Consider the following 13,606-nt stretch of genomic DNA (forward strand, 5'->3'; position numbering starts at 1 on the left):
TCCCTACCTCTGGGTCAGGACGGGGAGGTCACCCTGCCAGGGCCTTTCCCCCAGTGTTCTCCCTTCCTCCTCTGGAGGAAGGGTCATGGCTACAGGGACACTGTGGACCTGGCACATGTGCCGCCTTGGTGCCCAGTGCCTCTTCGCCTAGCCAGGTCCAGAGATGGGCACTCATCTTCTGAGTATTCTGCACTTGCACCTTGGTCTCCAAGGCCACAGGGAGGGCCTGGAGAGAGAGGTTTATTTTACATTCAGACTTTGGAACAGCATGGGGCACAGGTTCCAATGCCCAGGGCCACGGGGAATAGAGATGGGAGACTGACGCTTGGGATGTGGGGGTACCAACTGGAGCCCCTTCTGAAGCTGACATCTATCCTCAGCCAGTACTTGGGCCCGCCGGGGGCTCTGCACCCTTTGTCCCAGCTGCCTCCCCTCCCCCGCGGGCCCTCTCCTCCAGCTGGCATCTCTGGGAACGCGAGCTCCCCTGGCTTCAGGCCTGCAACCCGGGGCGGGCGAGAAGGGGGTAGGCCCACACGTGACCCCCCCCCTCCCCCCGGGCCAACACGGCTTGCGGACGGGAGACCGGGGGTGGCCGGGTCAGGGCGGGGGGCGGTGGCCGGGTCTGACCTCGCCGCGCAGCTGGCTGCCCCTCCACGAAATAACAAAGTCTTGCGCCTCCAAACCCAGGCCCCCGTGGTTGGGAAGGGAGACCTGCCTTGGGCAGCGGCCGTGTACGCCCGATCCGGAGGGAAACCAGGGCAATTCTTCGAGGGTGGGGGTAGGAGGGGGAGGGCTGCGGGTCCAGGGGAAGGTGGCCCGCGAGCAGGCTCTTCCTCCATGCCTCTCTCGGCCTCGCCTCGCTCCGCCCCGCCCGCCCGGCACCGAGTCCTCCGAAACCCATAGGCAGAGGCGACCCTCCCGCCTCCCCGCCCGCTCCGCGCTCGCCCCGCCTCAGCGCACTTTAAAAGTTTTCTCTGGCTGGGACGCGGGCGTCGCGAGCCATGGCTGTCTACGTCGGGATGCTGCGCGTCGCGAGGCTGTGCTCCCAGAGCCCGAGGGTGCTGGGGGCCCGGGTCGGCCTCTCCCGGGTTTGGCAGGAAGCGAGGTTGTGGGGCGTCCGTCCTCTCAGGTACGCGGCCCTGGAGGAGAGGGACGGGTCAGTCCCCTGGGAGGGGGTCTTGGGGATCCTTCAGAGCCTCTCTGGGGGCCGATCGCGCTCAGGCTGGGAGGTCCTCGGCTGCCCCACCTCCGCCGGGTGGCGCACGCCAAGGAGTAGGTACCCCACCCCGCACCTGGCACTCAGGCAACAGGAAATGCTGGCCTGGCCCAGCAGACTGGTGGCTGCAGCTGGTGGCTGTCAGGCACCCTGCACTGACTCTGGGCTCTGGTCCGGGGCTTTAGGCTCTCCCATTGGTGGGCTCACTGATGACCAGAAGCGGAGCCTCTAGCAGCCCGTCCTGAGGGGGAGGGGCAAGGGCAAGGCCTGTGCTCTGTCTCCAGGACACTGCCTCTGAGCCAGACCCCTTTCACTGATAAACTTGGGGACCTCCCACGCCATGTTGTCCACCCCAGGCCACTAAGCTCTGCAGTGTCTGCTCTTCTCACCAACTGCTAACACTGCTTGGCTCCTTACTACCTACTGGGTCTGTTTTCTTCTGTCCTCAATGCAGAGGGTGGGATGGGGGCTGGCAGGTGGAGGATGTGCTCTGCAGCAGCGAAGTAAGTTAATGCTACCTCTTTGTAAGTCTGCAATTGTGAAATTGTGTTGATTAAGCCGAACTGGGCTCCCACTGATATGATCAGTGGTGGCTTTTACCTTCAGCACCCAGCAGAGGGAGGCCTGGGCACCAATGAGTTTGCCCTGCCACCCAGCTAGGCCACATACTAGGTCTGGGGTCAGGACACAGCTTTGAACACCAGATGGAGTGTAGGCCTGGGCATGGAAAAGGGACAAGAAGCCGGAAGAGGTTTCTTGTCTGAGAGAACTGCTTGTTTAAAAAAAACAAAAGAAGGAGGAGGGAAGTTGGAGGGAGACAGCAGACTCTTCTTGGGCTGGAGTTCCAAGATCACAGTGTTTTGAACATGCTGGTTTCTGAAGATGGAAAGCATATGCCGGCTTTCGGATCACCAAGCCTAATTTTCTGGGGAGACCCAGTGGCTCAAGGAGCATCAGCAGATGGGATTCTGATGAAGAAAACAATTCTCCTCTAGCTTGGTCACTCACTACCTCCCGGTGCCTCCCTAGGCAAGCTCTGCCATGGCTAGCCTGTAGCCTCCAAGCCGCACTTCTGGTCTTCAGGATGCTCCTTAGACTGTGAGGGCTTTCCTTATTTACTCTCCAAAGCGAACATGTTTCATGATGCTGGGTCAGGCCGCCTTTGGCCACATGGTATCCTTCCTGACCTTTGACTTTATGTGCAAACAAAGCAGACCTCTTGCCTGCTACAGGCTTACAATCACGGATTAGGGGCCCCAGGCCTCAGAGAAATTCTGACTCTCAGGAGGAGATCCATGGATCCAGAGAAAGATTTCCTGAGCATTTGGCCTAATTCCCTTCCATGCCTGCCACTCCCTTGTGCTTAAGGCCTTGCCTACTGACTGCGGTGGTTTAACCTGATTTTGTTCCTACGTTGCTCTTAAGAAACCCTCAAGAGTCTCAAGCATTCAACAGATATTCCTGAGCGCTTACACCATGCCAAGCACAAGGTAGATGCTGTTGTTATGAAAGCCCAGAGAACCCAGTCTTCCAGGAACTTGTAGTCCAATGAGGGAGAAGATAAGTCAGCATGATTACTACTTAGTGTTCTAGGAGCCATGGTGTGAAAAACTCCCGGACTTCTGTACTTTACTGTTTCTGATCTGGTCACGTACAACCTGCTTTCTTTCTTTCTAGGATTTGTTTATTTATTTTTTGGCTGTACTGGGTCTTCATTGCTGCACACGGGCTTTCTCTAGTTGCAACAAGTGGGGGCTACTCTCTAGTTGCAGTGTGCCAGGCTTCCCATTGTGGTGGCTTCTTTTATTGGCCAGAGCACGGGTTGTAGGCTCATGGGCTTCAGCAGTTGCAACACATGGGCTCAGTAGCTGCGGTTCACAGAGTCTAGGACACAGGCTCAGTAGATGTGGTGCACAGGCTTAGTTGCTCCATAGCATGTGGAATCTTCCCGGACCACAGATCAAACCGGTGTCCCCTGCATTTCAGGGTGGATTCTTAACCACTGAACCACCAGGGAAACCCTAGACTGCTTTCTTGCTGACCAACACCCCATGCCTGTTACTTATCAGATCCCCAGTTTTACCTGTTAGGAAAAAGCAAGAACTTTTTGGGTTATAGACTAGACTGTATAGACTGCTTTGGGTTATAGCCCTGGCTCCTCTACCTACTTGCTACATGACGTCAAGTACGCTACCTAACCTTGGAGCCTATGTGGAGTTTGTCACTAATGCTGCTGCTTGCTGTACTGACAAAGGCTTGCTCTTCTCAGCCTTTGTTTTGGGGCAGGGTTGGTCCCTGAGAACCTCCAGATGGGGTCGGTGTAGAAATTTCAAGTGATTTGAAGGTAGGAGAGGAGTCCCTCAAGAAAGTGTCCTCTTGCTTGCATCTGGTTCTCTCTCATGGCTAGTTACCAAGATGTCAGCCTCTGCCAGGCCCAAGTCTAGCCCTTGGATCTGCTGGACAATCCCTTATCCACCCAAGTCAGGGATGTCCAGAGTCTTTTTTCGAGAAGGAAAGAAGAAACTGTCCATTGCTCTCCAAACCTCCTGAACTACCAACGCCTTCCCTGCTTCCCCAGGGAAGGCAGATGATCTAATTTGGAGCTTCAGGCACTCTTGGAGGACAGAATCTGATGCTGATTCCTGGTGAACCTATGATAAACAGGTTTCCTTCAGACCTCGAAAGCTGGCCTGGGGCTGCCTGAGAGGCAACTGTATCTGGGGTGCTGGAAGCACTCAGAGGTGGTGAAGACAGAAGGAATCATGGCTCAAGCCTCTCAGAATTGGGTGTGACCCTCAGTGGGGCTGGCGGGGTGCTTCCAGTGACTCAGCGCTGATGGTTGGGGCAAGGGTGTGAGTGGACTTCATGGAACACCTTCCAGAGGGATGACTATAATCAGGTGGGACTGGTAGTGGAAGCTATAAAGTGATGTCCCTGTATCAGGGGATTATATTAAGCTACGAATTATTTTGGGTAGAAATCAATGTACAAAAATATGCTCTTCTCATAATCTACCGAAGATGATTAACAAAGTATTTGGTAATGATATCTCTACTCATTACTCCAGTCTAAGTGTAATAATAGAAAATAAACTATAAACGTGGACACTGGACATTGTAATCAGTGAACGGTACACAATGGTTTTAGTTACGTCTCCTGCCTTGCATGCAATCGGTATGCAATCCACTGTGGAGGTCCAGTGTGGGATACAAGGATGAGTAAACTTGTTTCCAGATACTTCTTTGCCTAAAAGGGATCTGCAGATAAGGATCACAGACCCACTGATTCAAGGCAGTAAGTGTGCTCAATCAGAGCAGGGAAGAATCTGATAGGTTGGAATGGGATTAGGTTAGACTTCCTAAACAAGTTGGAATTTGAATCTTATCCCTCCAGTAACAGGGCTGTGGTTTGAAGGATGAAGTCTATATACTTGTATAAACCCTTGCCTGTGCTTGAACTCTTTAAACCCTGGGTATGAAGCCCTCCCAACATCTCCACATTATTTATTTATTCAGTCTACAAAGACTTTGGAACCAGACAGATCTGAGTTCAAAAGAATCACTTTCTAGCTTTGGGACCAAGTTGAACTTAAGACTTTTGTTTTGTGTAAGTTTTGTTTTGTACTTGTGAGAATTAAATGAGGTCACATAAGAAAATCCATAACCCACAGCCTAGCACTAAGATTTTCAACCCACTGCATTGATGAGACTATGATACAGATAATACTTATGAAACAGTGGCTTTGCACACTCCTACAATGACCCCAAGGCCCACAGGTTAGAGCCTTGCCTGGAGAGTAGGAGAAAGACAGTTCTAGCAGAGGCAACTGCTTGAACCAAGCTGTGGCTGCTCTGTGTTGGCAGACCTATCCATGCTTATGCTGAGTGTTAGTATAAAGGGCTGCTTTCCCCCACCCCCAGTTATATGCTGAACAAAGTACAGAATATAGTTTCATCTCTTGAAGGGGCCTTGCTAGAAGACTGTCCTGATAAATGACGGGTACCACTAACTCTGCCAAATGCCTCTCCCTTTAGAAATAAACAAGCTGTTTTTCTAGTTTAGAAATCATGTTCTGTGACTCTCATTGGCATGTATGTGTGTTTTCAGTTTAGGAGTCAGGTGACAGGAAAGCAAACCCAACCTTAGTATGGCTTAGTTCAGTATGGCTTCAGGCAAGTCCCTCAACCTCTCTGGACCATGATTTCTTTGTAAAATAGACCACTTGGACAAGAAGCACTCTACAATATTTCTGTGGACATTTTGTGATTTCCAGGGAGGCTGGGCTTTGAGGCTTGGATCCCTGAATCCAAGAGGGCTGTGGTCGAAGTTCGAAGCCTTCATACTTATATGAAATGTTAATTGTGCTTGAACCCTTATGAACTCATCCTAACCTCTGGACTCTGGTTTTCTCTAGCCCTCTGTGAGTGAACAGAAAACATTGAGGGTTTTGACCCTAGAAAGCAAAGATCTAAACCTTGTATGTGGGGTTTTCCTGGTGGCTCAGATGGTAAAAAATCTGCCTGCAATGCAGGAGACGTTGGTTTGATCCCTGGGTTGGAAAGATACCCTGGAGAAGGAAATGGCTACCCACTCCAGTATTTTTGCCTGGGGAATTCCATGGACAGAGAAGACTAGTGGACTACAGTCCATGTGATCACAAAGAGTTGAGCATGACTGAGTGACTAACACTTTCACTTTCTTTTTCAAACCATGTATTTGCCTTAGTGATGCCACCAAGGGCAACTGTTCTGAATCAGCCTTCACCCTTGACTTCTATGTGCTTTCCCCAGTAGCTCGGAACAGTGGCCCAGTGGAAAATCTGCATCATAGATGCCTCCCGTCCCCAAGTATTTCAGGCTTTCGAAAATGCCCTCTGTCTTCTTGAGTTCACTGGACTCAAATAATAATTTCATGTTTACTTTCTCTACATACACACAAACACGCATACACTATCAGTTTTATTGGAGTTAAAAATGGAAGCTTCCACCAATATAGAGTGCCCTGCTCAAAATCTTTATTGTAGCTCTTACCACTCTGGGGTTCTTTGTAGTCTGTGTTCTTTGTAAGCTGTAGACTCCATCAGGAAGGTTATGATGGGTGGTGGAAAGATCATGGGACTTTATGGTATAATGCAACTGTAAAATGTACAAATCATAAGTGTGTAGTTTGATGAATATTAACAAATGTATACACCCATTACTCAACACCCCAAGATATAAAACGTGTCCATAACTGTAAAGCACTGTATTCAGTAGAAATATAATGTGAGCCACATATGGAGTGTCATGTTTTTCAGTAGGCATATTTTAAAAAGTAATAAGAAATAGGCAATAAGTTTAATGATATATTTTCTTTAACTTAGTATAGCCAAAGTATCATTTCAGCATGCAATCAATCATGTAAAAATTGCTAAGGAGGTATTTAATATTCTTTATTTCATGAAGTCTTCTGAATCTTGTGTGTATTTAACATTTACAGAATGCTTCAATTCAGACTAGTCATGCTTCAAGTGTTCCAGAGCCCCATGTGACTGGGCTGCCATAGAGACAGCACAGCTCGAGAAATTTCTCTAGTGCCTCCTTCCAGTCAGTTCCCTCCCCAACCAGAGATTATCACTATTCTGATTTCTAATCTCTGTATATTAATTTTGTCTATTCTTGAATCTTAGAATGTATACTCTTGTGTCTAGTTTCTTTTGCTCAAAAACCAAGGCTTGCTTTGGGGAGAAGTGACCTATTGATCTTGACAAAAAAATTCATGAAAGTGTGTGTTATACATTAAGCAGTTTAGCTTTCCTTCATAACCGTGGGGAAAAGGACATGATCTCCTGTGCCCAATATTTCACCTCTTGGGTGTAGCAACAGAAAAGTAGGCTGAGAAGTGGGGTCCTCAGAATAGGTGTAACAAATGTGTCCAGGGACTGTCCCAGCAGAGAGTGGTGCAGACAGTGTGACTTCTAGGCCCACTGAACTGGGCAGCCCACTTTGTGGTCCTCAATATTTTATCATCTAAGAGCTGTTTTTTTAATTCAACATTTTATTTTGAGATAATTGTACATTCACATGCAGTTGTAAGAAATAACACAAACAGATCTCATATAGTTTCCCCCAATGATAACATCTTGCAAAACAGTGGTGCAGTAGCGCAGCCAGGATATTCGCGCTGATACCGCGTCACCACTGCAAGGATCCTTCAGGTTTCCCTGTTACAGCCACACCTACTTTCCCGCTTCCACCCTCCTTAGGACCACTCACAGTCTGGTTTCTGTTCTCCATTAATTGGATTTCGTCATTTCCAGAGGTTATGTAATGGAGTCATGTAGTATACAGTCTTTTGAGACTGGTTTCTTCACTCAGCATAATTTCTGGAGATTCATTCAGGTTGTTTTGCGTATCAGTAGTTCCTTTTTTTATTGTTAAATAGTATTCTTTGATATGGACGTGCAGTTGGTTTAACCATTCACCCACTGATGGACATTTGGGGGTGTTTCCAGTTTTTTCAAATAAGGCTGCTGTATGCATTCATATGGAGAAGGCAATGGCACCCCACTCCAGTACTTTTGCCTGGAAAATCCCATGGATGGAGGAGCCTGGTAGGCTGCAGTCCATGGGGTCGATAGAGTTGGACACGACTGAGCGACTTCACTTTCACTTTTCACTTTCATGCATTGGAGAAGGAAATGGCAACCCACTCCAGTGTTCTTGCCTGGAGAATCCCGGGGATGGGGAGCCTGGTGGGCTGCCGTCTATGGGGTCGCACAGAGTCGGACACGACTGAAGCGACTTAGCAGCAGCAGCAGCATGCATTCATATACAGGTTTTTGTGGGATTGTAAATAAGTCTTCATTTCTCTGGGAACATAATTGCTTATAGTTCTCCTCAGTATCTTCAGGAGATTGGTTCCAGGACCCCCGCAAATCCCCAACTCTGTGGTGGTCCAGTCCTTTATACACCATGGCGGTAGAGCAGTCAGCTCCCCCTGTCTCCTGTTCCACGTCTGCATATGGAACCTGTGGATACAGGGGGCCAGCTAGATGTGTTTCTTTGGGATAATTGTCAGCAGCGCAATGGCTGGCTTGTATGGTAGTTGCGTGTTTAGTTGTACAGAAATTGTCTGTTTTCCGGGATGACTGTACCATTTTCCATTCTCACCAACAATATATGAGCGATTAGCATCCTCATCAGTATTTGGTATTGTCACCGTTTTTAATTTTTGTCATTCCAATAGGTGTATAGTGATATCTTATTGTGTTTTTAATATGCATTTCCTAATGGCTAATGATGTTGAGTAACTTTTCATATGCTTATTTGCCACTTGTATATCCTTTTTGGTGACATATCTCTTTATGTCTTTTGCCCATTTTCTAATTGAATTGTTTGGTTTTTTTACTATTAAATTTTCAGAGTTCTTTATGCATTCTGGATACTAGTCCTTTGTCAGATGTGTGGCTTGCAAATATTTTCTCCCACTCTGTAGCTCATCCTGTTGTCCTCTTTAACAGGATCTTTCACAGAGCGGAAATTTTTAATTTTGCTGAAATTAGTTTATTAAGTTTATGGATTGTGCATATAGTGTCAAGTTTAAAAATTTATTGCCTACCCCTAGATCCTGAAGCTTTTCTCCCATGTTTTTCTCTAGATTTAAAAAAAAATTTAATTAATTAATTAATGTGTTTATTTATTTTTGGCCACACTGGGGCTCTGTTGCTGTACGTGTGCTTTCTCTAGTTGCGGCGAGCAGGAGGTCTTCTTATTGCAGTGGTTTCTCTTGTTGCGGAGCATACGCTGTAGGCTCACAAGCTTCAGTATTTGCAACATGTGGGCTCAGTAGTTGGGGTGTGCAGCTCAGTAGTCGTGGCTCGAGGGTCCTAGAGCACGCAGGCTTCAGTAGTTCTGGTGCACAGGCTTAGTAGCTCTGTGGCATGTGTGATCTTCCTAGGCCAGGGATTGAACTGGTGTCCTGTGCATTGGGGCGGATTCCTATCCACTGTACTAGCAGGGAAATCTGCCTGTTGGTCTTCGTTCTGGCACACAGACTTCTCTCTAGTTGTGGTAGACTGGCTCAACAGTTGCAATGCATGGGCTTAGTTCCCTGACCAGGGCTCAAATCCACATCCCCTGAATTGGAAGGCAGATTCTTAACCGCTGAACCATCAGGGAAGTCCCTCTAAATGTTTTTCAGTTTTAATGTTTTACGTGTAAGTCTGTGGTCTATTTTGAAGGGTGTTTTTCCCTTAAGAGACAGGTTGAAATTCCTATTTTTGCTGAGGACCTTTTAACATTATAGTCATTCTTGTGCTCTTGGTGGCCACTGTACAGTAAAATGGCCATCAATTAAGAAAATGACCATTCACTAGTGCTCTCTGGATTTTTATCTGTCGCAACAGCATCTTCATTTTCTTAAACACTAGGTTGCATGTTGTAGCTGGTATAAATGTGGCACTCATCTTCATGGGTACATAAAAATTTTAACTTTCTTTCAGGGTAAAATAGATATTACAGGTTAAAAGTTGTTCCCTCCTTCACAAGCATCTGCCATCTCTATTCCCAGATCAACCACCAGCCTAGTGTCTTTCTGCAAATAGCGAAAGGAGCCCCTCTACACCTTCAAGAATGCAGCCCCCATGGTGTGTGGGTCAGTCCAGGGGCTGCTGGGTTGAATAATGAATCTTGGGGTGATGAGCAAGCAAGATGGAAGAGGAGCGCCTGCCTCTCATTCGCCATGAGCTAGATGTACTGGTACACTTGGCTAGAACTGTGTCTTACACAAGGGTGAGTATATAGACTGAGGACTGAGGCTTGCCCAGGAGGATAGGATACCACATGAACACCACGGGCAGCCTGGGGCCCTTCCTGTTTGCATTAAAGTTCATCTTGTCCTGGCCCTTTACACAACAGGTCCAGTGGATCATTCTGTCCCTCCCAGCAAGTTGTTCTATTTTTTGAACATTGAAATACCCTTCCTATAAGATTTTCAAGCTGCATATATTTTTTTTTCTTAAAAATTTCACATGGAAAAAAAATTTTTAACACAATCATATGATCAAATAACAAGCACCTGTGTACCTACCACTTCAAATTAAAATATAGCCATACTTGTTACACAAAACTACAAATAAAATAAATATAATGGATCAAGTTGATGTCTGTTTTGTAAGCCTCCTCCTACTCACCCCTCACCAGAGACCTACTGTCATACAGTAGTATTTTTTGTACATCATGTCAGAGCACGTTTTTTGCTTTTAACATGTCTCTGAATCCATAAGCAGAATAGCGTATCATTTGTAAAGCACATAGAATCATGCCAAGCAAGCAATAGGTGCTCTTTGTTTTTTATCCATAAACAATACTTATGCTTTTATAATTTTAGCAAAAATTATATCACCGTGCCCTTCTTTTTTCACCCAAAAGTATGTGTTGAGATCTGTTTACACCGACACCTATAGATATAGGTAATTCTTTCTACCTGATGCTTACAAATCCATTATATAACAACATCTCCCACGTTAGAGGGTTGGCATTTTCAGCTTTTCTAGAAATTACTCTGGAGAGGCTGCACTGCTATGACCACCAGCAGCAACTGAGAGCTGCTGTTTCCCCACAGCCTCGCAAATACTTAGTATTCCTGAACGAGAACATGTTTGCCACTCTGGTGGGGAAGCTAAAGTGTTCTTGCTGTGGGTTGATTTACATTTCCCTGATTACCAGTGAGATGGGGTGTCTTTTGAAATGTATTCTGTGAATATTCATATTCTTTGCCCATTTATTGTGTTAGATTACTTGTCCTTATTGATTTGTGGGATTTTTTCCCCCTTTAATACAGGCTAAATGTGAATCTTTTGTCTCCTATATATAAAATGAAATTTGTAAACCCAGGCAGTTGCTGTCTCTTAGCTTTGTTGATGATTTATTTTTTTCTTAGAGCCCAAGAACCAGACTGGCATCAAATGCCTGTAAGGGGAGGAGCAGAAGCCAGCCCATGACTTGAAACAGAAGCAGACTATTTATTAAAGCTTTCTTGCTGGTGGCTGGCATGGCACCTTGCCCAGGGCAACAGTGGTCGGCCTCAGTGTGGGGGCTGTTCCTGTGTCCATGGGCCCCTCACATCTAGTCACCATGCCTCCCTGGTGGCTTCTGAAAGGATTAAGAGGACTTGCGCAACCTGGGGTTATTCCAACTTCTGATAGGAACAGGGTTCACCTGCAAGCTCCTGGCCCAGATCCCAAAAAACTCTGCCCAGGAAGTAATATGTAATAAGAGGCAAAACAAACTGCTTCTCTCCCAAGTATATCGTCATACCTATGTACTCAGGTGGCGTGGTCATCCCTGCCCCCGTGGCTCCTTCAGCGTCCAGCTCTGCCTGTGGTCTCTGCCTGACCCTGTCAGGACCTGTGATCCTTGGTGCTTACAGAGCCTCTGGCCCTGACTTTGGTCATCTGCCTTGGAATGTCACAGAGTGCTGCATTTGCTCACAGAAGTTCCCTGAGCTAAGCAGACCGTGTTTTCTGAGTAGGTACTGCTGGAAGGCTAGGCTACACGGGGGAGGGCCAACAGCAGCGCATAGGTGACTATACCCAGAGGACTGTGCAGTTAGCGTGCAAAGCCATCGTGCTTGGTACTAGAAGTGAGCTGGAAAGACGGGTTCAGAGGCAGCAAAGAAGATGAATCAGATACCGCCAGTAAGTCATGGAAAAGAGCCAGTGTGTGCTTGAGGGCTGGAAGGTGGGAAGTAAATGGGGGTGGTTCTCCATGGGCCTGTGGCACCATTAGCTTCAGGTTTGCTGCCCCAGGCCCTGTGCAACCTCAAAGGAGGCTGTGTACGGGCTGCAGTGTAAAGAACAGTACATACAGAAAGAGGCCCAGGGTTGCCACCCACTCAGATAGGGTAACTTAAGAAAATGACTCTCTTGCCTCATTAATAAAAAAATTATCCTTTTTATAGATACCTTTTAATAAACACACACATATTTTTGGTCACCATTTGAAAATAAATCACAGACATCATACTATTGATATTTTCCATCTTTGCTGATCTCTCATGGCTGTTTTGCTTTGTGACATGGACATCTTGCTTACTGGGCACTTGTCTTCTTTCTTCTGTGCATTTGTGGCAGATTGGGCTATTTTTGTGTTTCCTGTGTCAATGTCACTTGTCTTTTTCATGGAAAGCTGTTTGTGATTGAATGATGAGGCTTTTTTACCACCTTTTATGGTGGCATCTTGGACAAGCTGCTTAACTTCTCTCTCAGTTTCTCCATTTGTAAGACAGGGATACGCACACTTGGGATGATTTGCCTGACAGCATTACAGGGGACACGCTCACTGTTTTCTCACTTCTGTAAGTTCACTGCCCTTCAGGAAATTTACCCATCTCTGCCCTTCTTCACTGAGCATGCCCATCTTTTTCATAAATCAGAATCATTACACTCCCCACTTGTCATTAAACATCTCTACAGACATTCCTGTAAATTATATTTGCAAGTAGACAATTATTTGGTGTATCCTGTTTTCCCACTGGAGCAAGGCCAGAGCTTTGCCTCTGGTAAGCCACATTCTAAATAGTAAGCAGTGTGTCCTGACCTGTTCTGTTCTGCTGAATGTAGGGAACATGCATCCATGTAGGAAACCAGTTGGCTGGACCAGCAGTCACGGGGTAACAGGAACTGCACAGAGGCCACAGAACTGCTTTCTCATCTGCTGGAACTCTTAGAAAGGAAAACTCTGCTGCGTTCAAAACTGGGCTTATTTATTTTCTCAAGCAGTTTCTAAGATGGAAATCACAAGCAGATGTGTTTGCTCGGCTTGCCCAGTATTATTTATTAATGTATGCATGTATTTTGCACAGAAGCAATACATGCTGCTTTTATTTTTCTGACAGGATGGTAAATACCATAGTCAGTTGCTAAATTTAGTTTATGAATTGTGTTTCTGTCAACACTGGTTTAAGCCCCAGAAAGCTCTTCTTTTTAACTTTATTTTGCACCATTGTGCTCACTCAATTGTGTTCGGCTCTTTGCGACCCCATGGAATGTAGCCCACCAGGCTTCTCTCTCCTGGGAAGTTCCCAGGCAAGAATCCTGAAATGGATTGCCACTTTCCTCTCCAGGGGATCTTCCCAACCCAGGGATCGAAACTACGTCTCCTGAATCTTCTACACTGGCAGGCAGGTTCTTTACCACTGAGCCAGCTGATTAACTTTGTGTTGAAATATAATATAGATTCAGGAAAGTACACATATTTTATGTACTTGTTTGATAAATTTTTGATAAATTGAACACACCCATAGAACCAGAACCTAGTGAGCCACTCTCTTGATTTCTAACAGCATAGAAAATAGTTTTGCCTGTTTTGTACGTATAAATGGAATCAGACGGTATATACCTTTTCCTCT

At 46.5% G+C, this 13,606-nt stretch overlaps 1 protein-coding gene across 2 annotated transcripts in view; it reads left to right on the forward strand.

The window, feature by feature from the left end:
- Positions 1–848: 848 nt before the first annotated feature.
- Positions 849–13,606, forward strand: part of ACSF2 (acyl-CoA synthetase family member 2) — a 31,491-nt gene continuing 18,733 nt past the window's right edge. Inside the window, exon 1 of one of the 2 annotated variants that reach the window (XM_025280331.3) lies at positions 849–1,129. In XM_025280331.3, the coding sequence (XP_025136116.3) occupies positions 1,002–1,129 (128 nt within the window). In that variant the 5' untranslated portion in view covers positions 849–1,001. The remainder of the gene's footprint in view (positions 1,130–13,606) is intronic. The other variant, XM_006041160.4, reaches the window with a different exon arrangement.

Source organism: Bubalus bubalis, chromosome 3, assembly GCF_019923935.1.
Source record: "Bubalus bubalis isolate 160015118507 breed Murrah chromosome 3, NDDB_SH_1, whole genome shotgun sequence".
In the NCBI taxonomy this organism is placed as follows: domain Eukaryota; kingdom Metazoa; phylum Chordata; class Mammalia; order Artiodactyla; family Bovidae; genus Bubalus; species Bubalus bubalis.